Source organism: Schistocerca nitens, chromosome 1 (genome assembly GCF_023898315.1).
Source record: "Schistocerca nitens isolate TAMUIC-IGC-003100 chromosome 1, iqSchNite1.1, whole genome shotgun sequence".
Classification (NCBI taxonomy): domain Eukaryota; kingdom Metazoa; phylum Arthropoda; class Insecta; order Orthoptera; family Acrididae; genus Schistocerca; species Schistocerca nitens.
The window spans coordinates 930,588,911-930,613,838 of NC_064614.1; the positions used below are offsets into that span (position 1 = coordinate 930,588,911).

At 37.8% G+C, this 24,928-nt stretch overlaps 1 protein-coding gene, 1 non-coding gene and 1 pseudogene across 4 annotated transcripts in view; 1 reads left to right on the plus strand and 2 right to left on the minus strand.

Annotated features, from left to right (window-relative positions):
* Positions 1-2,910: 2,910 nt before the first annotated feature.
* Positions 2,911-2,985, minus strand: Trnas-cga (transfer RNA serine (anticodon CGA)). Its single transcript has one exon. It is a non-coding gene; the product is annotated as a tRNA-Ser (tRNA).
* A 13,166-nt stretch (positions 2,986-16,151) lies between these two features.
* Positions 16,152-16,269, minus strand: LOC126212328 (5S ribosomal RNA; annotated as a pseudogene).
* Positions 16,270-20,389: 4,120 nt separating this feature from the next.
* LOC126193581 (probable glucosamine 6-phosphate N-acetyltransferase) overlaps positions 20,390-24,928 on the plus strand; it is a 49,825-nt gene continuing 45,286 nt past the window's right edge. The window contains exons 1-2 of one of the 3 annotated variants that reach the window (XM_049932700.1): positions 20,390-20,614; positions 20,934-21,093. In XM_049932700.1, coding sequence (XP_049788657.1) covers positions 20,597-20,614; positions 20,934-21,093 — 178 coding nt within the window. In that variant the 5' untranslated portion in view covers positions 20,390-20,596. The remainder of the gene's footprint in view (positions 20,615-20,933; positions 21,094-24,928) is intronic. The other 2 variants (XM_049932698.1, XM_049932699.1) reach the window with 2 other exon arrangements.

Below are 24,928 nucleotides of genomic sequence, written 5' to 3' on the forward strand. Positions count from 1 at the left end.
TGGAACTATTGAGAAGAAGTACATAACTTTAAACAATGAATATTGGTCTTAAATGTAATGACATTGTAGGTCTGTTGATATTAGTGCCAGTTAAAGTTCACCCAAGATATGTGTAACTTTCAGTTATTTTTTCCAATTAATTTTTTTAATTATTCAAGCAGCAATTATTAATCAGTTTCAATTATTTTATGTCCGCTCCCCTATATGCCATTATTCACCACAGATCAGTGCTGAAACACAGAAACCTCCTGGCAGATATCTATCAATAGGTCACATAATATTTGATTTATCTGACTTGTTTTGCTCATAAGACATGAGCATCCTGAGATATTCATTGCATTGATTTTGTGGTAAAACACTGGATGTTTTAAGCAACATTCAACATTGGCAACTGCATGTTGATGAGGATGCTGAGCAGTGCTTTAAACCTCTAATGTTCTGCCTACAGGGCAAGAAATATATGAGGATGCTCACATCTGATGAGTGAAACTAGTCAAGTAAACCAAATAATGTGCAACCTATACATTTTTTACTCAAATCATAGTTAAGCTGACACTGAATGGTGACAACTCGTAGAGGTCCAATAATTGAGAACTGTACTCTCATCATGTACGTCCAGTTGATGTCTTACTTCTTCCTATCATAATTCTGGATAGTTATGCGGCTAACTGTTAAAAATCTAATGTTCTCTCAAGATGTATGTGTATATACAGAATAGCTAATGGACACACAATATCCTATCAGAGATATTTCACTTTATTACTGCAGTGATGTGCAATTCCCCTACAACCAGAGACCTATTGCATTTATGCTATAGTGAATTTTAGATGTTTTCCAAGGCAGAAATAGACATTTCTGCATTACATGAGTAAGCAAAAGGCTCTAGCTGATCTTGCTCTACTGCTAACAGATTTTGAAATGTAAACACTTCTGAAACAATTAAAGCTGTAGGTCAGAACATGTAATAGTGATGTGAAATTGATAGAGTAGATGTTAAGTCATGTAATCTGTTCATTTTAATGATAATGGCATTACTTCAAATGTAAGTCAACTACTTTAAAATATTGGTTTTCGACAGCTTGAATATATTGAAAAAAGGTAAATTTTATGTAATAATATTGACTGAAGCCTGTGTAATATGCATATTTATTTTTGGTCTCGCCCAAATAGTATCAGGCAATACAGTCTTGCTTTTAATGAAGTATGAGTAATCATCTTCATAGTGATGAAGACTGATGTAGTACCCAATAATAGTTTGGCAAGACTGTAAATAAGCATTTATCTTACACAGCTCATTATATAAAAAAATTGCCTTCATTCAAAATCTGCTACAAACTTTATTTGTTGTAAAAATACCAAGATTTCAACCACAATTGCAAGTGGCCTTCATAAGGTTGTCTATTCTAGTACACTATTTAGACTGGTAATATTACGCACTGTGGTAAACAGTGGCTACAACATTGGTACATTTTACAATATGACATGGTCTAACAACCACAAGAATTCTATGGAAATTGACTCAGGCCCTGAAAGGCTATGTATGTACATATATATTACGTATATCTTCACCTGTCAAATGATGAATACATAAAAGAGGTGACTCCTAACCTTCCAATGTTTGTTACATGTATAAATGGAAAAAGTGACATCACAGGCCATAATTCAAGAAACGTCAGAAAATAAAACTATTTCAAGTGCGTGTAAAGTCAAAAAAATTCAGTTGCAGTATTCTTCTGTTTGTGATGGTTGACGGCGAGAAATGCTGTTTTAAAAGAATTTGAGGTAGGTGCAAAGAAGCATACTGCTTAAAAATAAATTCTCTCTTTTACTCTCTCCTTTGCTGTTGTTTCCCTAATAATTCATAACTATTTAAAATGTGGATGAGCAGTCCTTTATTGTTGGAAGCTCCTGGCATCTCCAAAGCTATGGTTAAGCAAGGTGGAGCAATGTTGTGTGTCACAGAGAATGGGAATCTCAGCTTAACTTAAGGCTTGGTCCATACTGATGGGTTAGTTGACTGTTATGACATAACAGTGGTTAGTAGGCATCAACAAGTGAGGCACCTGCCACATCTCAGTTGTGTTACACTTGCTCAAGTATGTGAGACTCTGATGAAGTAATCTTAGATTTCCTAATTTCCAGTGGATAGACCATAGTTTCCAATTTCTACTCCAAAAAAACATTTCCAGTGTAGTTGGTGAATGAACTGCAAGAAATTACTTCACTCAACATCTATAGCATTTGATAATTTGTCATCTCCCCTAGATCATACCAAACTGGAAACACCTTCGTGGAGTAGACCAGTCTTGGTGAACTCAGTGTTCCCAAGCTGTATACAGGTCAATGTTGTCAGACCTTTATTTCCCTTAAGTTCTGAGCATGGTTCTTTGATGACATTTAGGTGTGGCAGTGAAATGTTTCATGTTGTGGAGAATAGGGATCTTGGCTTAACAGCCCATATTATAAGAGCAGTTGTAACCTCTACAAAAAAAAAGGAAGAAATCAAGATGCACTACATTTTGATGGAGTAGTTGGCTATTGAGGGGAAAACAGTCATTAGAAGACAACTTTAGGGGAACCTGTCACTGCTAAGATATGAAAGGCTTATTCACTTTTAGATGTATGGGGCACTGCCTAAAATTACTTTTAACTCCCTAGTTGCTCAAGGGAGCACCAGTCATTATTTCCATTTATTGTTTCAAAATGTTTCTAAGAGGTTGCTGTGCCTTCCCTTGAGAGAAGAATTCTCATTTTACAGTGCCATATTAATGGGTTCAGAGTACATGTGGAAGAAATCAAATCATTCTTGTGCTTACAAAAACACTTCAAATTATTTGACAGCTAGAATGAGATTTTCACTCTGCAGCGGAGTGTGCGCTGATATGAAACTTTCTGGCAGATTAAAACTGTGTGCCGGACCGAGACTCGAACTCGGGACCTTTGCCTTTCGAGGGCAAGTGCTCTACCAACTGAGCTACCCAAGCACGACTCCCGCCCCGTCCTCACAGCTTTACTTCTGCCAGTACCTCGTCTCCTACCTTCCTTTTATTTGACAGCTCTTTATTTGACAGCTGTTGTTGTAACCTGTAGGCAGAGGACAACCTTAGTAGGGGAGATCTAAAGGTGGTGTGGCCATACTTGTCAACAAAGGGGCCACTCCTCACTTCTGTTCTTAGCCACAACCCTGAAAAGAGACTACATTAGTGTATGCATGCCAAGTAGCATTTATGTGTTCCCCTAAAGGTGATTTTGGTTTAGAGACTCTGAAAAATTCTTGATCATTCCTCCTCTGTTGGAGTCTGTAACATTGTGATGTGATTTGGGATTGTATCACCAAAGTCTTCATAAGTTTTATACCTTCTGAACAGTGGTTAGAGCATACAAGTATTTGAGCTCTGCTACAAAGCATTTCTCTAATAATTTGTGCAGGCAGTCTCCCACAGCTCATAAATATTTAAAGAATATCAACTTCTTGCATTCAATAAGCAGCTAATAAAACAAACCTTTTATTTGCTACCAATTTCAGTATTCTGAGCATCATGAGACAACATAAAAATTGTTATTGCAGCTTACACAGCATCATTATTTGCTGTAACATGAATACTAAAAATATTAAGTATAAAGTGTTTTACTCTTTATTAGTATCTTACAACCACAGTCCGCAAAACTGTTGAAGATAAATTCCAAATTCTGTAGGGCTGGTAGGAAAAAGCATATGTCCTCTTACTAAGTGAAGAGAGCCATTGTGACCAGGCAGGCAAACAGCTCTGCATAGGTTCAAATAACATCATTTTACTAAGGTTAGCAAGTACAGACCATAGCTGTAATTACTGTATTCTATTAATTATTCCATTAAATCTTAATTGTGTTTGTCATGTAGGAAAGAATAACAATCTTCACTGTATGTGAGACAATCAGAGGGATCCCAGCTGAGTGTTCTTGTGCCCTATTAATGCTGTATTGATGAATGGAATTCTGCAAACTATGGAAAGAAGATATTTTAACTCTCCTCCTCAAACCTATGGAGGACTGTATATGCTTATATGCTCAAAAAGTTATTGTGATGTCACCCTCACCAGCTGTATGAAAGACCATGGTTTTGATGGGTCTGCTGTTGTGTTCTCTAGATCTGAAATTCCAGCACCAATATGATTACTTTTTGAAAGTACACAGCTAATTTCCTTCCCTGTCCTTTTCCGATACCAGTTTTTACTCAATTTCTAATAAATGTGATGTGAGATGAAACTTTTTAGAATGCAGTCAGCTTTCTAATCACTTTCTGTTTGGTTCAGTAACCTGACTGCTGCAGGTGAATGAATGATTGTATGGCATTATTAGCTGGAGATGCCATCTGGGGTTGTCCAGCTGCCTGGGCGCAAGCCTTTTTATTTGAACCGCTTTGGTGACTTGTGTATCAATGAAGATGAAATGAAATGATTACAACACAAACACCCAGTCCCCAGCTAGGATTCAGACCAGGGACCCTTCAATCTAGAGGCAGTGACACTAACCACTTTACTTCAAACTGTGGAATAGTTACACAGGAAACTTTCCTATGCAGGCATCAATCAGCTAACAGGTCTTTTCTCTTACTGTACTGCAATACTATTTGAGGTTTCATATCCTTGGATACCTCCAAACATTAAAATCTATAATATAGGACCCCATACAGAAACTTAAATTCAGGAATAATTTTCCAAATTTTGCTCTTTATCAGCTTGTCAGCAGCCACAAGACAGTTGCAATTCACAAGTAAGAGGCTGTAAAAATGGGTGTAAAGCCCAGGTTTTGAATTTTTTGCATAGAATGCAGTTCGTGACAAGCTTGATCATATTCTTCCCTGACCTGATTCTCTCAGTACCCTCTAAACAATTCAACTAATGTTCTCAGGTTAAAACGTAATTCAGATAAGGTGACACTTTTTGTTCTCCTGTTACAAATACAGGGAAAGGTCATAGCTTTCTGCAGAGCCCCAGAACATGTTGCAATCCACAGAAAGGAGCAAACAGACGAAGCAGCTAAGTGAGCTCTTTGAAGGCAAGCTGCAATAAAACAAGCCATGCCCTTACAAGACTAGGCTTTGCTGTTGAGGTAGAAGTTCATTTATGGTTGGAAGAAGACTAATTGCAAGCAATGGACAATAAGCTGCAGTCAGACTTTGTCTGGCTGCACTGTTTTTCTTTCACATCACAGAGTCTGAACAAGGAAGGTATAGGGCATTGTGCTTGACATGTGACTTTCTGCTCACATGAGAGGAACCAGTGCTCTATATTATAATGGAGTGCATTTTATAATCTTATGAGTGAGCAGAAGCAGGGGGGGGGGGAGGGGGGAATCCAATGGACATTTTAGGAAAACTATTTTTTTCTTAATAATATTATATCATTTTAATCAAACTTGATGTGTTTTAGTATTGACACTAAAAATAAACATGTCAAGCACATCAGTCCTGTCCTGTCATAATCACCAACATCCGACTCAGCATCCTAATTTAGGTTTGCTACGATTTCTCTAAATAATTTCAGTGAGTGTCTGGATGGTTTCTTCCTTCATTCTTACATAATTAACCTAGTTGTCTGTCTCGGATGACTGTTATCAGATAAACATTATACTAAATTTCCTCTTCAAACTTCCAACACATATCATATATATCTATTTAAGGAAAACAATAAAAAGCCATATCCTCCAGTACAAAAATTCATAATTTCCTCATTGTTCCCATTATCCACTGACTAAATACAGAAGTCAGATTTGTTTTCTTCTTCTTAGGAAGAATTCAGTTGTTGCTTTCTGTTGATGATGATATAAATGAAACTTCACCATTGTGGACTTAAACATGCTTTTTGTTATTCTGCAGATGAGCTCATAAGCATGTTAACTGGACATAAAATTTAGAATTTGGTTGTGAAAAGCTGAATATTTCCATGCTTCATATTTGAGTCCTTATAGTGTTATGCCTAATTAAAGATCTATCATGTTACCTTCCAACATAATAACTATGATCCCAGTTTGTTACCTACAACTACTGTAAATAGGGCTGAGGCTGCTTATGAATACCCTTGAAGTGTCAACTCCAGGTTCAACATGCTGGCCAAGAAATCATATGATCAGTTTCTGATATGAAAGAAGTTTGCAGAAGTAGACAAGGAGTTACTCAGCTATAAATCTGTCATTGCCCATTTATTTAAAGTTCAAAAACATGATCTGTCTCATTAGCAGTGATCTCAGTTAGTTGACAACATTAATTATTGGCTGTGTATTCAGTCTACTAGGTAGTCAAATGATAAATATGAGTTGTGTGGAGTTTTCAAATTTTGATTTTTGAATAAATTGTTTATGAAATTATTAAAATGAGTGAAACCTATGCTTAACAATCAAAATGAGTTATAAAGATGTTTCTCTTCAGCCTTCATGGGATGAAATGTAAATAATTACCAAGATATAATTTGTATCTGTCTGTTCTGCCTGTGGGGTTTCTCAGTGTAGTCATGTATATATTTTGAAGCAGATGGAGGTAAGCAGTGGCTAATGCATATAACTAGAAAACAAGAATGTTTCAAACTAGAAGTTTCCCATCTACTATTATTATGTATAACTTTGTATCCCACTTGTGGGATGAATGGAGTAATCAAAAACTAATTAGTTGTTACCAGTTTTGTAAACTGAAAATTGAAATGAAGACCCAAGTTTTCCACCTTATTATCTGATTATCTGTTCACATTCAAGCTCATAACATTATAACCTGAACCCAGTTTACAATAATGATTTCCACTGTAAATACACCTCTATTTTTACAAGATGTAGATAACTGTTATTCTTTGACAATCATCATTAGTCTCTTGTAAATACTTGCAAGTGGTAGTAAGTACGCAGCAGCTACTTGTTAGGTTATGTTGATACCACTAACCAGTAGCGCCTTCTAGGATATGGAACAAACAGAGCTTACATTATATTATTACCAAAAGACAAGCAGATCATAGAAACTTCTGTAGACTGCTGAATGCTGTTTGTGGTTACACCAGCTACATTTAACCAGGTAAATCAGAAAGAAAGCTACTATTCGAAAAAAGCTGCTACTTCCTCGTTATAAAGCTACTGGTTTTTCTCCTATTAGTAGCATAATAATTATTTGATAAAACTACACTGAAGAGCCAAAGAAACTGGGACACTTGCCTAATATCATGTAGGACCCTTGCGAGCATGCAGAAGTGCCACAACACAACATGGCATGGACTCGACTAATATCTGAAGTAGTGATGGCGAGAATTGACACCATGAATCCATCAGGGCCGTCCGTAAATCTGTAAGAGTATGAGGGGGTGGAGATCTGTTCTGAACAGCATGTTGCAAGGCATCCCAAACATGCTCAATAATGTTCATGTCTGGGGAGTTCAGTGGCCAGCGGAAGTGTTTAAACTCAGAAGAGTGTTCCTGGAACCACTCTGTAGCAATTATGGTTGTGTGAGGTTTCACGTTGTCTCACTGGAATTGCCCAAGTATGTCGTAATGCACAACGGACGTGAATGGATGCAGGTGATCGGACAAGATGCTTACATACGTGTCACCTGTTAGTCATATCTAGACATATCAGGAGTTACATATCGCTCCAACTGCACAAGCGTCACACCGTTTCAGAGCCTCCATCAGCTTGAACAGCCCCTGCCAACATGCAGGGTCCATGGATTCATGAGGTTGTCTCCATCCCCGTACACATCCATCCACTCTATACAATTTGAAACGAGACTTGTCCGACCAGGCAACATGTTTCCAGTCATCAGAAGTCCACCACCAGTTATGGCAGGCCCAGATGAGGTGTAAAGCTTTGTGCTGTGCAGTCATCAAGGGTACATGAGTGGACCTTTGGCCCCAAAAGCCCATATCAATGGTGTTTTGCCGAATGGTTTGCACGCTGACACTTGTTGACAGCCCAGCACTGAAATCTGCGGCAATTTATAGAACAGTTGCACTTCTGTCACACTGAACGATTTTCTTCAGTTGTCACCAGTCCCATTCTTGCAGGACTTTTTCCGATCACAGCGATGTCGGAGGTTTGATATTTTACCGGATTCCTGATATTCACAGTACAGTCATGAAATGGTTGTATGGGAAAATCCACACTTCTTCACTACCTTGGAGATCCTGTGACCAATCGCTGATGGCCGACTATAACACCATGTTCAAACTCACTTAAATCTTGATAACCTGCCATTGTAGCAGCAGTAACCGATCTAACAACTGCACCAGGCACTTGTCGTCTTATATAAGCGTGCTGACCACAACACCATATTCTGCCTGTTTAAATACCTCTGTATTTGAATACACAAGCCTATACCAGTTTCTTTTGTGCTTCAGTGCAGTAGTTTTCAAATAAAATACTTATCTGCACCTGTAAATGTGGAGCCCAAGTTACAACAGTCCAGGATACTTGTCATATAGCTAGCAGACTGTTCACTTGTTGAATGTAGATATTCAGACAATTTGTGGAAGGAATAGCTAATTAGAGAAGATTTTAATTTTCTTCTGAATTGGTTGGGAGTCCCAATTTCAAGCACTGTTAGATCGGTTCTTATTGAATATCTTTACAGCAAATTACATAACTCCATTCTCAATGCTAGACAAGAAGGCAAAATCTACATGAAACTTATATTTTGCCTTGTGCTGCAATTTATTTAGATCACATTTCAGTATCCTTCCAGCTTACTTCTGTTGAACAAATGTGATATCACTCTAGGTGCACTGCCCCACAAGACAGTTTCATAAAACAGGCAGTTAAAATAAGCAAACACTTTTGTCTTTAGGTCAACATGATTAGAGATTGTTATTCAGCTAGAATCATGACATTCACATAGATGTTTCTTTTAGTGTACAACCATTATTTTTGCCTGTTTGAAATCCAATAACTGTGTATGTGAGATCAAAAATCAGACTGTTTATTGTGAACCAGTTGGACTATTCAGCTGTCATCTGTACTGTGTCAGGTAAGTTAAGTTTGGACGCTTGATTAATTTGCTTGTGTCATCACCAGTCATTACAGATTTTGAACTATACTTCAATGAAAGTGGAAAATAATTTCTGTAGTTAAAGAGGGATGGAAACCTGACTTAAGACTGAAATAACTGACTTAATGACCATGTTGATTACAAAAACTGGCATTACTGATCTGGACATAAAAAAGACGAAACACTGACTCAAATTCCTCATTAGGAATGATGGGTCTGCACCACGTCCATAGCCAGCCAACTCATACATCTTTATTGTTTTAATTGTAATCAACATATAAAACAATTACATATAATGATGATGATGATAATGATAATAATAATAATAGTAATATGATGCAAAAATCCTGTCGTCTCAACAGAGATCACCACAAAAACCAAAATGCAACTTGAACACATGATGGAAAAGACTACCACAGAGTCACTATCCAAGGCACCAGTCGATAGACTGGATTCACCTGATCAGCGGATTCTGGGGGATTAGGGACACCACGCAGAGAAGAATTGGAGCTTCTCAAAGACTTCTCACTTTCTTAAAATGAAACATAAAAACTTTATTGGCACAATTAATGTGAACACCCGCACTAAAACAGGCAAATTAAGGCACCTCACTGACACAATGGGAAAATTTGACCTGAAAATCACTGCACTGCAAGAGACGAGATTAACACAGAGAATTACAGGATCTACAACGCACACCTGTCATAAAATTAAGAGACAGACTATCACTTTTCGGAACTCGATTCACTGTACACATTTCCATAATCAACTCACTCACTGACTTCACGTCTCCCAATGAAAGAGTCTCCCTGCTCTCAATAAAACCAGCTAATAAAGCCTACACTTTTATCAGTGTGCATGCCCCCACATATCACCACAATAAAATCAACCCTGAAGATACCACTGGCCCCCATACCAAACACAAACATACCAACAAGAATGGTGAAAAAACTAATCAACTTCTGCAGAAACTTGGGACTTAAAATCATGAGTACCCAATTTCAAAAACCTGCACATAAATTAACCACTTGGAGATCACCCAGTCTTAGACAGGGTGAATATCAAATTGACCAAGTCACAATTTCCAAGGAAAACATAAAAGAAATTTTAAGCGTCAGACCCCACAAAGGTGTCTTTGAATCAGATCGTCTTCTTCTCAAAATAAAAACAACAGAATGATAAAAAGGGTGCCCCAAAAGTGCAGAACCAGATCCAGAGTATCTGAAACTCAACAAAGAAGAAATAATCATGCAAATCAATAAACAGACCGGAAGAAACTAACACAGAAAATTCAGGAGGCCATCAAATTAGGAAAAACCCCTCGCTCCAGGAAACATCGCTGGTGGAACACAACTTGTGATCAGGCAGTCGGCAACTGAACAACTGCGCGGAAAAAATTTAGCAGTCACAAAACTGGTGAAAACTGGGAGAACTTTCTTAAGACCCAAAATCAGATCTCAAAAATAATTAGAAAAGAAAAATGGGGATACAACAACAACAGACTCTGCGAAATCCATAAATATTTCATCAAAAATAACAGAAGAAATTTCTATAAGACTTTCAGACAAAACTTACAGGGATACCAAGCGCCTAGCTTGTGCTTCAAAAAACCCTATCGGCTCTTTGGATACTAACACGAAAAATAACTGCAAAATCTTAGCCCAGTATTTCAATTCCCTCCTCAACTGTGAACCACCCCAAGAAAAACTTATCTTCTCTCCTCCAGTATTCTCACACTCAGACTCACATGCCCTGGATCTCGATGAAATTAGGGAGTTAGTCAAGCAGTTGAAAAATAACAACGCACCAGGATAAGATGGGATCATTGCTGAATTCTGGAAACTAAATGATCCTATACTTATGTGGAAACTACATCATATAATACTGGACATATGGATGATGGAGCAAATACCAGAGGACTAGAAATGCACTCTAATTCATCCACTACACAAAAAGGGCGACAAGACAGACATCAAAAATTACAGAGGAATTTCCCTGCTCCCAGTAACTTAAAAAATCCTTTCCAAAGCACTTTTAAACAGGATAGGATCCCAAGCAGATCCACTAATTGGTGAATACCAGGCCGGAGGAACAGATCTGGTGCTTAAAGACGGTTTTGATATTACAAATGAGGAAAACAGCAATTACATTCATTGACTTCAGGAAAGAATATGATTCAGTGGACTGTGAAACCCCGTTTAAAATCATGGAAGAATTTGGGATTGACTGAAAGACATGAAAAATCACAGGACAGACACATACTGGGACAACACCCTTAGAAATCAAAACTGGCGTCTGATAGGGGGACGGACTATCCCCAAAGCTTTTCCATATTGTTCTAGAAAAGATCATTAGGGAATAGGAATCTCATGTAAAGGGCATCCAAATTGATAAACCGAATTAAAGTCAAGTGCCTTGCTTTCGCTGACGATGTTGTAATTATCACCAATAACAGAACAGAAGTAATTCACACAGTGGACAAAACTACATGAAATTTCACAAAAAAAACTAGACTACAGATTTCTTATGAAAAAACCAAATGCATGGAAAGACAGCCAGAAAATAAATCCCCTTTAATCACAAAACATGGTAAAACTGCACAAGTCTGCCATTCTAAATACCTGCCATTCTAAATACCTCTGAGAAACTATACAGTCCTCAGGATTAAACCGAATCGCCAATGAACAAAGAATTACCAAGCTCCAGAAGGCGTACAAGCTAACATGGATGCATTACAACAAGAAGTGCATTTCGACAGACGCAAAATTAAGGCGCTATGAACAGTGATTCCTCCAGAAGCAATCTGCACAGCTGAAACAATGGTGATTGATAGTCATTCAAAAATTAGCGAAATAGAAAAGCAGGAAAGAAAAATGCTCAGGAAGATTTATGGGGCAATCAACAAAAACAGCATTTGGATGAAGAAACTGCAAAACAAGCTCTACATAAAGACCAACACAGTAACAGACAAAATCAGAAAATGCCAAGCCAAATTTTATACATGCATCTACAGGATGGAAGACTCCAGAACAGCAAGGAAACTTTTCATTATTATAACAAAGAGCAAATGCAGCACAGAGAGGCTGAAAGAAATCCAGAGGCATCTGCAGCAGATCTACATAAAAAGTCCCGAAGACCGCACTGAGTGTCGGAATAAAATCACAAGTGTAAAGTTTGAGGAAAGAACATGGCACCAGCCTGGTAAAAAATGGACAAACAGAAGAAGGAACATTCTGAGAGGATGAAGAGTTTTTGAGAAGCAAAAAGTCCAGAGATGAAATTGTGAATTCAAGTTCAATCCCTCTCCTAAAGGGGAACAATCATTAATAATAATAATCATGAAAATCATTGCACTTTATTATTATAGTACTGGCATGCTCCTCTTCAGCTCAATTAATATATCTGAAACTAGAAAAAGCAGCACATTACCGTTTTCAGAGTAAAATGGAAAAATGTTTACAGCTTTTAATTTTCAAATGATACACCTACATCTATACTCCGCAAACCACCATGAAGTTCATGATAAAGGGTACTTCCCATTGTACCTGTTATTAGGATCTCTTCCCAGTCCATTCATATAAGGAGTGGGGAAAGAATGATTGTTTGAATGCCTCTGTGCATGCTGCAATGCTGTGCATGCTGTCCTCACAGTCCCCGTACGAGCAATAAGTAGGGGATTGTAGTACATTCATAGAGTAATCATTTAAAGCTGGTTCTTGTAACTTTGTTAGTAGTCTTTCTCAGGATAGATAATGTCTGTCTTCTAGATCTGCCAGTTCAGTTCCTTCATTGTCTCTGTGACACTGTCTCACGGATCACACAAACCTATGACCATTTGTGCCATCCCTGTTAGTACTACCTCGTATGGGCTGATTGCTTGAGTGATTTGTAAGCTATTTCCTTTGTAGGCTGATCACAGTTCTCAAGTATTTTACAAATAAAACAAAGTTTACCACCTATTCTACCCTATTCCATTTCATATCCCTAAAACTTGTTACACCAAGGTATTTGCATGAGTTGGCTGATTCCAACTGTGACTCATTGAGAACTTTAGAGAAAACCTGAGTTTACTTTTATGTAAGGTCCCCAATCATACAGTGATCATTGGTGGGGACTTTAATCACCCAACAATTAATTGGGAAAATCAGAGTGCTGTTAGTGGTGGGCATGATAAGACATCCAGTGAAACTTTACTAAATGCCTTCACTGAAAACTACCTGGAACAAATAGTTAGGAACCCCACTCATGGTGGAAATATATTGGATCTAACAGCAAAAAATAGATCTGACCTCTTTGAGTATGTCCACATTGAAACTGGTTTCAGTGACAGTGACGCAGCTGTGGTAACAATGATTGTCAAACTACAAAGGACAACTGAAATAAGCACAAGGATATAAATGTTTAGTAAACTGGATAAAAATTGGTACTATCATACCTCAATGGGGAACTACAAACTTTCAGCACAGGGTAGGAACTGTGGCTCAAGTTTAAAAGAATAGCTGACCATGCACTGGATAGATATGTACCCACTAGAACAGTCATAACGGTAGGGAACCTCCATGGTATACAGTCACTGTAAAGAAACTTCTGAAGGAACAGGGATTCATGTATAATAGGTCTACAACAAAGCATAGGGCTATAGACAGAAATGCTGAATGAAATGCTTTTGGCTGTCGAGCGAGCAATGTGTGAAGCCTTCAGTGACTACTGTAGCAGAATATTGTCAAGTGATCATTCACAAAACCCAATTAAATTCTGGTCTTAAGTAAAGGCTGTTTGTGGCATCAAAGTTAGTGTCCAGTCCCTAGCGAATGAGACAGGAACTGAAACTGAGGGTAGCAAAGCAAAACCCGAAATGCTTAACTCTATTTTCAAATGTTCCTGTACGAAGGAAAACCCTAACTTAATCCCTGTACCATTGGAAGGTGAGTGTAATAAGTACTAGTGTCACTGGTGTTGAGCAGCAGCTGAAATCATTAAAATTGAACAAAACTCCAGGGCCTGATGGAATCCCTATCAGATTTTATAGTGAATTTGTGGCTGAGTTAGGCCCTCTTCTAACTATAATCTATCCCATAGATTCCTGGAATAAAAAACCATGCCCAGTTATCCCTGACATCAATTTGTTGTAGAATCTTAGAACCTATTCTGAGCTCAAACATAATGAGGTATCTGAACAGAATGACCTCCTCCATGCCGACCAGCATGGATTTTGACAACATCAGTCATGTGAAACCCAACTCACATTTTTCTCACATGACATATTGAATGCTTTGGAACAAGTCAGCCAGGAAGATGCAGTGTTTCTTGATTTCAAAAACCATTTGACTCAGTACCTCACCTACACTTATTGTTAAAAGGACGATCATATGGAATATCAAGTGAAATTTGTGACTGGACTGAGGACTTTTTGGCAGGGAGGAAACAGCATGTTATCTTGGGTGGATCGACAACTTGCACTAAATGTTCCGAAATGTAAAATTTTGACTGTGCAAAAAGAAAAAAAATGTAGTATCCTTTGACCATAATATCAATGAGTCACTGTTGCAATTGGACAACACCTACAAATACCTGGGTGTAACGCTTTGTTGGTATATGAAATGGAATTATTACACAGGCTTAGTCATGGGTAAATCAAACTGTAGACTTCAGTTTATTGGCAGAATACTGGGGAAGTGCGATCAGTCTACAAAAGAGATCTCTTACAAATCACCCATGCAACCGGTTCTAGAATACTGCTCAGGTGTGAGGTACCCCTACCAAATAATACTAACAGGGGATACTGAACATATACAGAGAACGGCAGCATGAATGGTCACAGGTTTGTTTCAGCCATGGGAGAGTGTCACAGAGATACTGAAGGAACTGAACTGGCAGATTCTTGAAGACAGACATAAACTATCTTGATAATGCCTATTAACAAAGTTTCAAGAACCAGCTTCAAATGATTACTTTAGGGATATAGTACAACCACCTATGTATTTTTTGCACAGGAATTGTAAGCATAAGATTAGAATAATTACTGCACCCACAAAGACACTAAAACAATCATTCTTCCCACACTCCATATATGAATGGAACAGGAAAAAAGCCTAATAACTGGTACGTATTGTGACATGTACCTCATGGTGGTTTGCAGAGTATTGATATAGAGGTGGATGTAAATTGATATTATTCTCATAGGATACTATGTTTTTCATTTTTTGAAGTACACAATTTTACATTTCTGAACATTTGAAGGAAATTGAGAATCTTTGCACCACTTTGAAATCTTATCAAGATCTGACTGAATAGTTATGCAGATACTTTCAGCAGTATGTCATCATAGATACCTACATCATCCTCAAATAGTCTGAAGTAACTATTAATATTGTCCACAAGGCCATTAATATACAGCATGAATAGTAAGGGTCCCAATAAACTTTCCTGGGGCACACCCGAAGTTACTTCTAAAACTGATGATGGCTCTACATCCAAGATGATATACTGTGTCATCCCTACCAAAAAGCCCTCAGTCAAGTCACAAATTTCACTTGATACCCCATATGATCATACTTTTGACAATAAGCATAGGCGTGGTACTGAGTCAAATCCTTTTCAGAAATGAAGAAATACTGAATCTACCTGGTTGCCTTGATCCAAAGCATTCAATATGTTGCGAGAAAATTGAGAGTTGGGTTTCACATGATCAATGTTGTCAAAATCCATGCTGGTTGGCATGGAGGTGGTCATTTTGTTCAAGATACCTCATCATGTTTGAGCTCAGAATATGTTCTAAGACTACAACAAATCAATGTCAAGGACATTGGATGGTAGTTTTGTGGATTCTTCTGCTACCCTTCTTGTAAACGAGTGTGACCTGTGTTTTTTTCCAAGAACTGGGCATGGTGTTTTGTTTGAGAAATCTGTGATAGATTATAATTATAAGAGAGGTTAAAACTCAAAACTAAACTCCTCCCAAACAGGCCATGAAAGCCCAGCGGTACCAACCGTGTCATCCTCAGCCCACAGGTGTCACTGAACGAGGATATGGAGGAGCACATGGTCAGCACGCCACTCTCCCAGCCGTATATCAGTTTCTGAGACCAGAGCTGCTACTTCTCAATCAAGTAGCTCCTCAGTTTGCCTTACAAGGGCTGAATGCACCCCGCTTGCCAACAGCACTCGGCAGACCGGACGGTCACCCATCCAAGTGTTAGCCCCGCCCAACAGCGCTTAACTTCGGTGATCTGATGGGAACCGGTATTACCACTGCGGCAAGGCCGTCAGCATAAGAGAAGTTAACTCAGCCCCAAATTCAGTGTTGAATGTGGTAGGGATTCCATCGGGTCCTGGAGCTTTTTTTTTCAGTAATTTCAGCTGTTCTCAACACTACTGACACTAATACTTATTTCAGTCATCTTTTCAGTGGTATGAGGATTAAATTGGGGCGATTCTCCTTGATTTTCTTTGTAAAAAGGAACATTTGAAAACGGAGTTAAGCACTTCAGTTTTTGCTACGCTACCCTAAGTTTCAGTTCCTGTCTAATTCACTAGGGACAGGACACTATCTTTGGTGCCACTAACAGCCTTTACATATAAATAAATAAATAAATAAATGACCTGAATTTCTTTGTGTGTTGTAAAATATTGTTTGACAATATTCTCCTATGGTAGGCATCATGTATTATTCTTTTGACAGCCAAACGCATTTCAGTCAGCATTTCTCTAGCTGTAGCTCTCTGCTTTGTTTTACGCCAATTATGCAGTAATCTCTGTTTCTTTAGAAGTTTCTTTACAGTGTCTGTACACTATGGTGGGTCCTTCCCATTATGAACTGTTCAGCTGGGCACATCTCTCTCCAGTGCATGGTCAACTATTCTATTAAACTTGAGCTGTAGATCCTCTACATGCTCCTACCCTATGCAGGAAGTTTCAAGTTCCTCATTAAAATGTGACGTTACTGTTTTTTTAATCTTGTTTACTGAACATGTATATCTTTCTGCTTGTTTCAGTTGCACTTTGTACTTTGGTAATCATTGTTGCAGTTGATTGTAATTGTTCTAACTCAGAAAAAATATGGTTTTCCAGCCTATACATATCAGAAACGTAGGAAAGTCTTCTAAATGCTTCATAACACAGCAAAATGAAATGTAAACACCATTCACAGATTTAGCCTTAGGCCTGCTCAGATTGGAGCCTACAAGACAGTACGAGGAGAGATACATGATTCAAGGATATGTGGTTAGCTTGTCACCAGTCCCTCCAGCTGTTCTTGCCAGTAGATGAATCCTGATGTCACAAGCAACTCATTTGGCCTCACAAGGCTGAGTGAACCCTGTTCCTGACTTTTCCTACCTTCAAAAAATGTGAGGTTGTACTGGGAATTGAACCTGGGTCCTTTCACAATGAAGGCAGCAACACTGCCCATTCAGCAACAGCGATGGTCCTAATTGATTAAACAGGATTAAGATGGTGCTAAAATTTAAACACTATGCCTAGTTTCTGTACCAGATACAAGCACTGTGGCTTAGCCAGAAATCAGAAAGTTGTTTGTCCATTATGTCAAGAGATGTAAAGGTAATTTCTGGAGTGCCACAGGAAAGTGTGATAAAACCGTTGCTGTTTACGGAATATATAAATGATCTAGTAGAAAGTGTCAGATGCTCTTAAAGGCTATTCGCAAATGTTGCCGCTGTCTATACCAAAGTAGCAATGCCAGGAGATAGTAAGAATTTGCAAAACGACCAGCAGAGAATTGATGAATGGTGCAGGCCCTGGCAGTTGAACCTGAACATAAAGAAATGTAACATATTGCACGTACATAGTAAAAGAAATCCACTACTGTATAGCTACACTATTGATGACAAACAGCTGGAGACAGCATCTGACATAAAATATCTAGCCGTAACTATCCAGAGTGACCTTAAGTGGAATGACCAGATAAAACAGATTGTGGGAAAAGCAGACTCCAATTCATTGGAAAAATCTTAAGGAAATGTAACTCATCCATGAAAGAAGGGGCTTATAAGTCGTATGTCTGCCTGATTCTTGAGTATTGTTCATCTGATATCCCTATAATGTAGGAGTGATAGAGGAGATAGAGAAGATCCAACGAAGAGGGGCACTTTTCATCATGAAATTGTTTAGCTGGTGAGAGAGCATTATAGAGATGCTAAAAAAACTCCACTGGCAGATGTTACAAGAGAGGTGTTGTGCATTGTGGAGAGATTTGCTATTAAAGTTTCGGGACAGCACTTTTCAGGAGTAGTTGGACAACATATTACTTCCCCCTACATACATCACATGTACTGACCACGAGGAGAAAATTCGAGAAATTAGAGCCAATACAGAGGCTTACTGACAATCATTCTTCCCACACAGCATTCGCGAGTGAAACAGGGTTGAAGGGATCTGATAGTGGTACTGAAAGTACCCTCCGCCACACACCATTGGGTAGCTTGTGGATTATGATGTAGATATATGAGACAAATCACAGATAAACTTAGAAACATGGTGTATCTTCAAGTCTCTTCTGTGCTACAATCTGCACATTGCATGCATCTAGGAACAGTCAATTTCAAACATGATATGCCATCTTGAGTTTCTTGTGCCCTCTCAAGAAATTACAACAAGCTACAATTTTTTCTTATCCTATTTCTCAGCCTCCTTGAGTCAGGCGTTGGCTTCTAATATACATGTTGAATCTGTTTCCAGACTTAAAACTTTTGTTTTCCATGAGGTGCCATTAAATTTGCATAAACTGTCTTTAATTTGTGCAGAGGAAACATCCATGTTCAGACTGAAATTTGGGGTCATTTGAACCTACTGGTAACGGATGTCAGCTTAATCCTGTAACATAATTATTATGTGGCACGTGACATCATTGTGCAAAATAACAAAGATGACAGAACGCTGACGATAATTACGTTGCGTCTGTTATTTTATGAAATGAAGACTATGGTGACAGGCTGATTTGTAGTGCATCCCTAGGTCTCGATTAGGCTGGAAGGTAACAGTTTGGTTGTGAGTTGGTAGGCCTATATCCTGTGAATGTGACTATGTAATCTTAGATGTGGTGGCATACTAATCTGTAGCCTAGCCTACGATCTAGATTGAGTTGAAAGATGCCAGTGTGATTATAACGCAAGAAAAGGGCGAAATGGAAGGATATGAGGCTTAAATAACACTATGAAGTCGAAATTTGATTACTAGCACATCTATATTTAATATGCACGCGCGGTAATGTAATGTGTGCGCGCGCTACGATACCAGTGATGAAATCAAGAGAAACCACAGAACTGAGAAGAGACTAATACATTTTAGATGCATCTTTTGTTGCATGTTAATCCACAGAATGGTTGAATCTCTTTCCATTCACCCATACACTCTTGCTTTATATTTTACTGCCTCCTGTTAGTCTCTTCTGAAAGACTTTTAATGCTCAGAAATTACATACTGTGATATAAATGTTCTTTGACTCTGTGTCCTTGGTACCAAAACTGAGTTGTCACTGAATATTAGATTAACTGACGAAAGCATGCAAGGTAATTATCTTAAATGCATCGTAGATGCTGACTGCGGTCAATATTTTGTTCATGAAAGACGCTATGTTCAGCTTTTGCAAGAAATAACGAGAGCTTCCTAACTATCCTTAATACCAGGAATCTGATTTCTTCCGTTTCACTTCTGCTCCCACCAGTGGAGTGTACCTGAAAACGGCGTATGTTTGAGAAACAAAGACCTGTGTTCCCATTATAGATCGCAAGAATGACCCATAATATTAAATTTGGTATATAAATTAAATCATTTCCATAATTCTTAGTTGCTTATATGAGTATCATATTTCTAAGAGTGTGCCTCAAAATCAAAATACGCAGTCATGAACAACAGAATCCATTCCCGTCCATTGACCCTTGCATTTAAGTACAAACAATCATTCTTTAACAGTAACAGGATGGAACTTTCGTTGAAACATTTCAAGACTTAACTATTGTTTCGAAGTTTTTTATGAAATGAACAACGCGGCAATCACCCTATAGTACCGTATCTGATTGTCTTAAGATTCCGAGAGTCTGTGCCTGTTCCATTCTGTCGCTGGTGTCAGCTAGCAATCCTAAATGAAGAAACAAAATATACAATTACCTTCCGGATAAGGTAGCTAAACTTGTATAAAGTGTATTAATATCCCTTGAACTGACTGTAATCGTCTAGCTTAATAATGTAAGGTTCTCGGAAGACGTGGTTACTAAAACATAAGTTTCGGCAAATGATAAAATATAGACTAGTTAGACTTTATAAAATCTGTCTGCTTGGCGACAGAGACTGTTCTTTTGGACATAATATCATAAGCATCGCTTATAACAAAGTTGTACCACTGAATCGAAAATAACTTGTAGACGCGGCATGTATCGAACGGCGAAGTGCGATGTGGCAACACTAGGAACAGGTGGCGTTGGATGTAAACGTCGCTTCGCCCGAAAGTTTTCTCCGGCACGCTAAGTGACCTTCTGAAAGCTCGGTGTTCGGAATGTTGGACTGACAAGTTATGAAGGACACAAGTCCCTGGAGTTCGTAGTTAACGGTCATATTCGCAGAGAACTGCCAGCAGCTGTAAAATGGTGTTTAGAGAGCAGGTAACTCTGACAAAAATATAGTTTATTTTCATTTGTATGTGATTAAAGCATTGTTGACAGTGTAAGCTACTTAAGCATATGTCACATCAGCACTGTAACAACAGCTGTCAGAGTGAATGACATGAGATAAGATAATTTACACCGTGAAAGCCGCGTATACTTAATAATTTACACCGCGAAAGCCGCTTATACTTGCTTCAATGGGAAACTTTACCTCTCATCTTTGTGGTGTAACGTCACATTGTCGCTTTATTGCATATAATTCGTTTTACTGTTCCACCATATAGCTGTATGTAGATTGGAACATTACGTTTTTCAGGACACACATGCTCTACATAATGAGCCGATGTACGATCCAGAGTTACTTAAAAAGCTGGACTTTTCGCAGTCACCAACAAAATTTAATCCTCCTGTTACTGCAGTTAACCCCGGAGAAAATCTTCTAGTTCGCCCCTTGTGCCGGGCGGATTACGAAAAAGGTTTGTAGCATTTTGATAGTATGTAAATATAATTTTTAGTGTTGGCTGTTCTAATTTACATTCCTTGTTAATAAATGTGTACGTTGCTCAGTTAACACTTTAGAATGATTTGTAAAGAAGTGTATCGTTGTTAACGATAAAACTCCATTTGCCTTTGCTTGGAAGTGGGAGCTAATAAAAATACATGCACGGATAGCCCTATTTCACGGGACGCACATTGTTAAACGTATACCATTGTTGTGGAACAGTGTAACGTAGTTAGCACTACAGCAGCATTTAATTTATTTCTGTGCAATAGATTTAAAACGACCCTTCATAAGAATTACATTAACTTGCAAGAGTTCTGTATTATTAATTTTAGTGTTTTCATTCTCTTCCTCAGAGGAGCAGCTATTTAACCAGTAAACATGTTACTCCGAGGGCAATTAAAATTGGAAAAACTTTTTGGTTACTCAGTTTATTGCTTTGATTAATATTTTGTACAGTTAGACGAGTACCATTCTAATAATGTAGGCCATTAGGAGTTACTGTAGTGCTTCTTAATCTTGAGAAACTTTCCCTCTAAACACAATCCGTATCTGAACATCATAACACTCGGCACTGTTTCGTTCGTAACAGAGCCCCTAAGCTAAGATTAATTTCTTTACTATGGGTTGTATTGACAGATCTGCATGTATGCTGGTTTTGTTGTGTGGTCTTGAGTGTTTTATCTCTCAGATATGTATGGCTAGTCACGTGAACAAAATACATGAAGAATTATGGCTGAAAATATTCATAAACATGGTAAAAGCCTACAAGAAACTTACAGGAGAACGTAAAAGAATAGATAGAGAAAACTGAAACAGCTGTGCATTTTTGGGTAAATTGAATGTCACATTGTGCCTCACCATGTAAACCAAACTGAACAAAAAAAATTTAATTTGCATGTTTTGCATACTGATATGATTTACTTTCTTCTATTTAATTTTCATACATAGTTATAGTGTCACCTGTTAATGAGGTGTTTTACAAAATGTATAGTAGTAGCCCTAACGCTGATCCCTGATGGACACTTATACCATATTTTTCTTTTCTGTTGGCATTTGTGATTTGAAGGTGGGAAAAGACAACCAGTTTAATATTTTGCACATCCTTAATCACACATGAAACAGAAATCATTTGTTATTAGTTAATCTGCAGTTCCAGAAATTGTTCGCCTTCAAAACATTAAACTTCTGCAAATTATTATATAGAATTCCAAATGTGTCTCCATTCTAGACTTTATTTTATGTGACGCTCTAGCACGTTGACAGTCATGGGGCCAGTGGCAGACACAGCAGAGATTCACACCTGACGCTGTGTACCTCCCTGTGGCCACATTATCCAAGATGTTTAGTAGTGTATCTTCGAGTAGTGTTTAAAGTGCAAAAGACAAAGTCCAAGATGTGGAACAAGGCATTGTACCTAATTTCCTGTCACCGTTTGTAACTCCAGCAAGAAATGCAAATTAATGCGCAGTACTGCATTATATACTGTTCTAAACATAGTTGAGAGTGTGGCTGTCGGCAGGCACACAGTGCTGGGCGTTAACCTGCTGTATCTACTGGGAGCCTCAGGGCATTCAGTGTGTTGGAATTGCTCTTTCCGGTAACTGCAAAATAAATCTATTACTATTCATTTTGGCTCATGAAATCTACTGTTGCTAGGAGTTGAAAAAGACAAAATACAATCAAGAAGCATGATTCTGCGTAACCTGTACCGAAAATCAGACTTCCACACTTGCTAGGCCTTCATATTTGAACATACAAAGCTCAGTCAAATGAGTAATCATGCACAGTGTCAGTAAGAAACTGAGAACACTGTGCACTAGTGCAGACAAAGCAAATAATATCTGCCAGATCAAAATAGTGAAAACTGATGATACACACATATATATTTCTCACTTAAAAATTTAAGAAGATTTCAACGTGCCAAACCTATGTAATGTGCATAATAGTACATTGAACCAAAACTAAAATATATACACCACAACAGATGTTTTTTTAACATATATTAGACAATAGACAGAAGTTTATTAACAGTACTGTACATGAGGCTGAAGGAAACGTATACACTGTAACAGAGCTAAATTAAAGTTTTATGGCATAGAAACACTCAAACTGAAATAAAATTATATGACACCAAAAGGACAGTATACGAATTTTACACGTGTCAGTGCTTACTTGTTAATCAGTGAAGTTTTCTGTCTTTATTTCTGTACCTGTCGATGCCCAAGTGCCTCTACTACTTGGCGACTTGATTAAGTGCTTGCTTGAGTGTTCATAACCAAACAAGATGTTACTGCATTATTAACAGAAAATGCATGCTAGTTGTAGTTTACATTATATAGTGTTGAAATGGGTTAGCCTGTGAGAAGTGGAGGAACGAGGTCATGCACAGTCTCTGCCTGTCTTCAGATGGATGAAGTTTTCTTTCATATAACAGCTACTGTTATATGCAATAAGGTCATATTATATACTTTATAAAATTCTTACTTACAAAATTTTATGCAGTAAAACAGTATTCATTGACGTTATTATTATTATTTCTTTACTTTCTCAGACGTTAAGTGTGGTTAAAAATGGAAAGTGACGCGGACCTTGATCAAGCGTCACTTCCTTTTAACCGTACGGTATGTACATCCGCTTGTGATGTGATCTACTGTTTCTATTTGTTGTTTGCAAAGTCTGCATTTATCTGTTGTGGTATTGGAATCTTTAATAATATGCTTGCTGTAATATCTGGTGTTTATTGTTTGATCCTGTATTGCAATCATGAATCCTTCCGTCTCACTGTATATATTACCTTTTCTTAGTCATGTGTTGGATGCGTCTCGATCGATGTGTGGCTGTGTTAGATGATATGGGTGCTTGCCATGTAGTGTTTTCTTTTTCCAATTTAGGCCTACTTTCTTCGTATCTGTTGATGTTATGTGATCTAAAGGGTTGTAGAAGTGGTTATGAAATTGCAGTGGTGTAGCCGATGTATTTATATGAGTGATTGCTTTGTGTATTTTGCTAGTTTCTGCTCATTCTAGAAAGAATTTTCTTAAATTGTCTACCTGTCCATAATGTAGGTTTTTTATGTTGATAAATCCCCTTCCTCCTTCCTTTCTGCTGTGAATCTTTCTGTTGCTGAATGTATGTGATGTATTCTATATTTGTGGCATTGTGATCGTGTAAGTGTATTGAGTGCTTCTAGGTCTGTGTTACTCCATTTCACTACTCCAAATGAGTAGGTCAATATTGGTATAGTGTAAGTATTTATAGCTTATATAGCTATATAAGCTATATAGCTATATAAGCTATATATATAGCTTATTATTATTATTATTATTATTATTATAGACATTTAATTAATATAAAGATCAGTTAATGACAAAATGATGCTGTATTATCTTCTGCAAAGTCTCTGTGTTCAGATCATCCCCCTTACATACACAGTGATGCTCCATTACTTCATTGATATGGTTTTTCCAAGAATGTTGTGGTCTGCCACTTTTCTATCCGCCTGGTGGCTTTTATTAAAAAAAAAATTTGGTGGCCACTGATATTTGGCAATCTCAACAAACATCCATACCAGTTTAATGATTTTTCTTTCACTCTTATCACTGTTTCATTTGTCCTTGTTCTAGCTCTTACTTCATCATTAGTTTTTTTCCCCTTGATTCTTGATGTTCTGGTACTCTATTATTAATAATGCATTTTCAGTCTTCATTTGATGTTATTTAATATCCATAGTGCTGATCCATATTATATGACAGTTTCAACTATTAGCCTGCCCACTGTCTTGTTATTATTGGGAATTTTCTTATCCT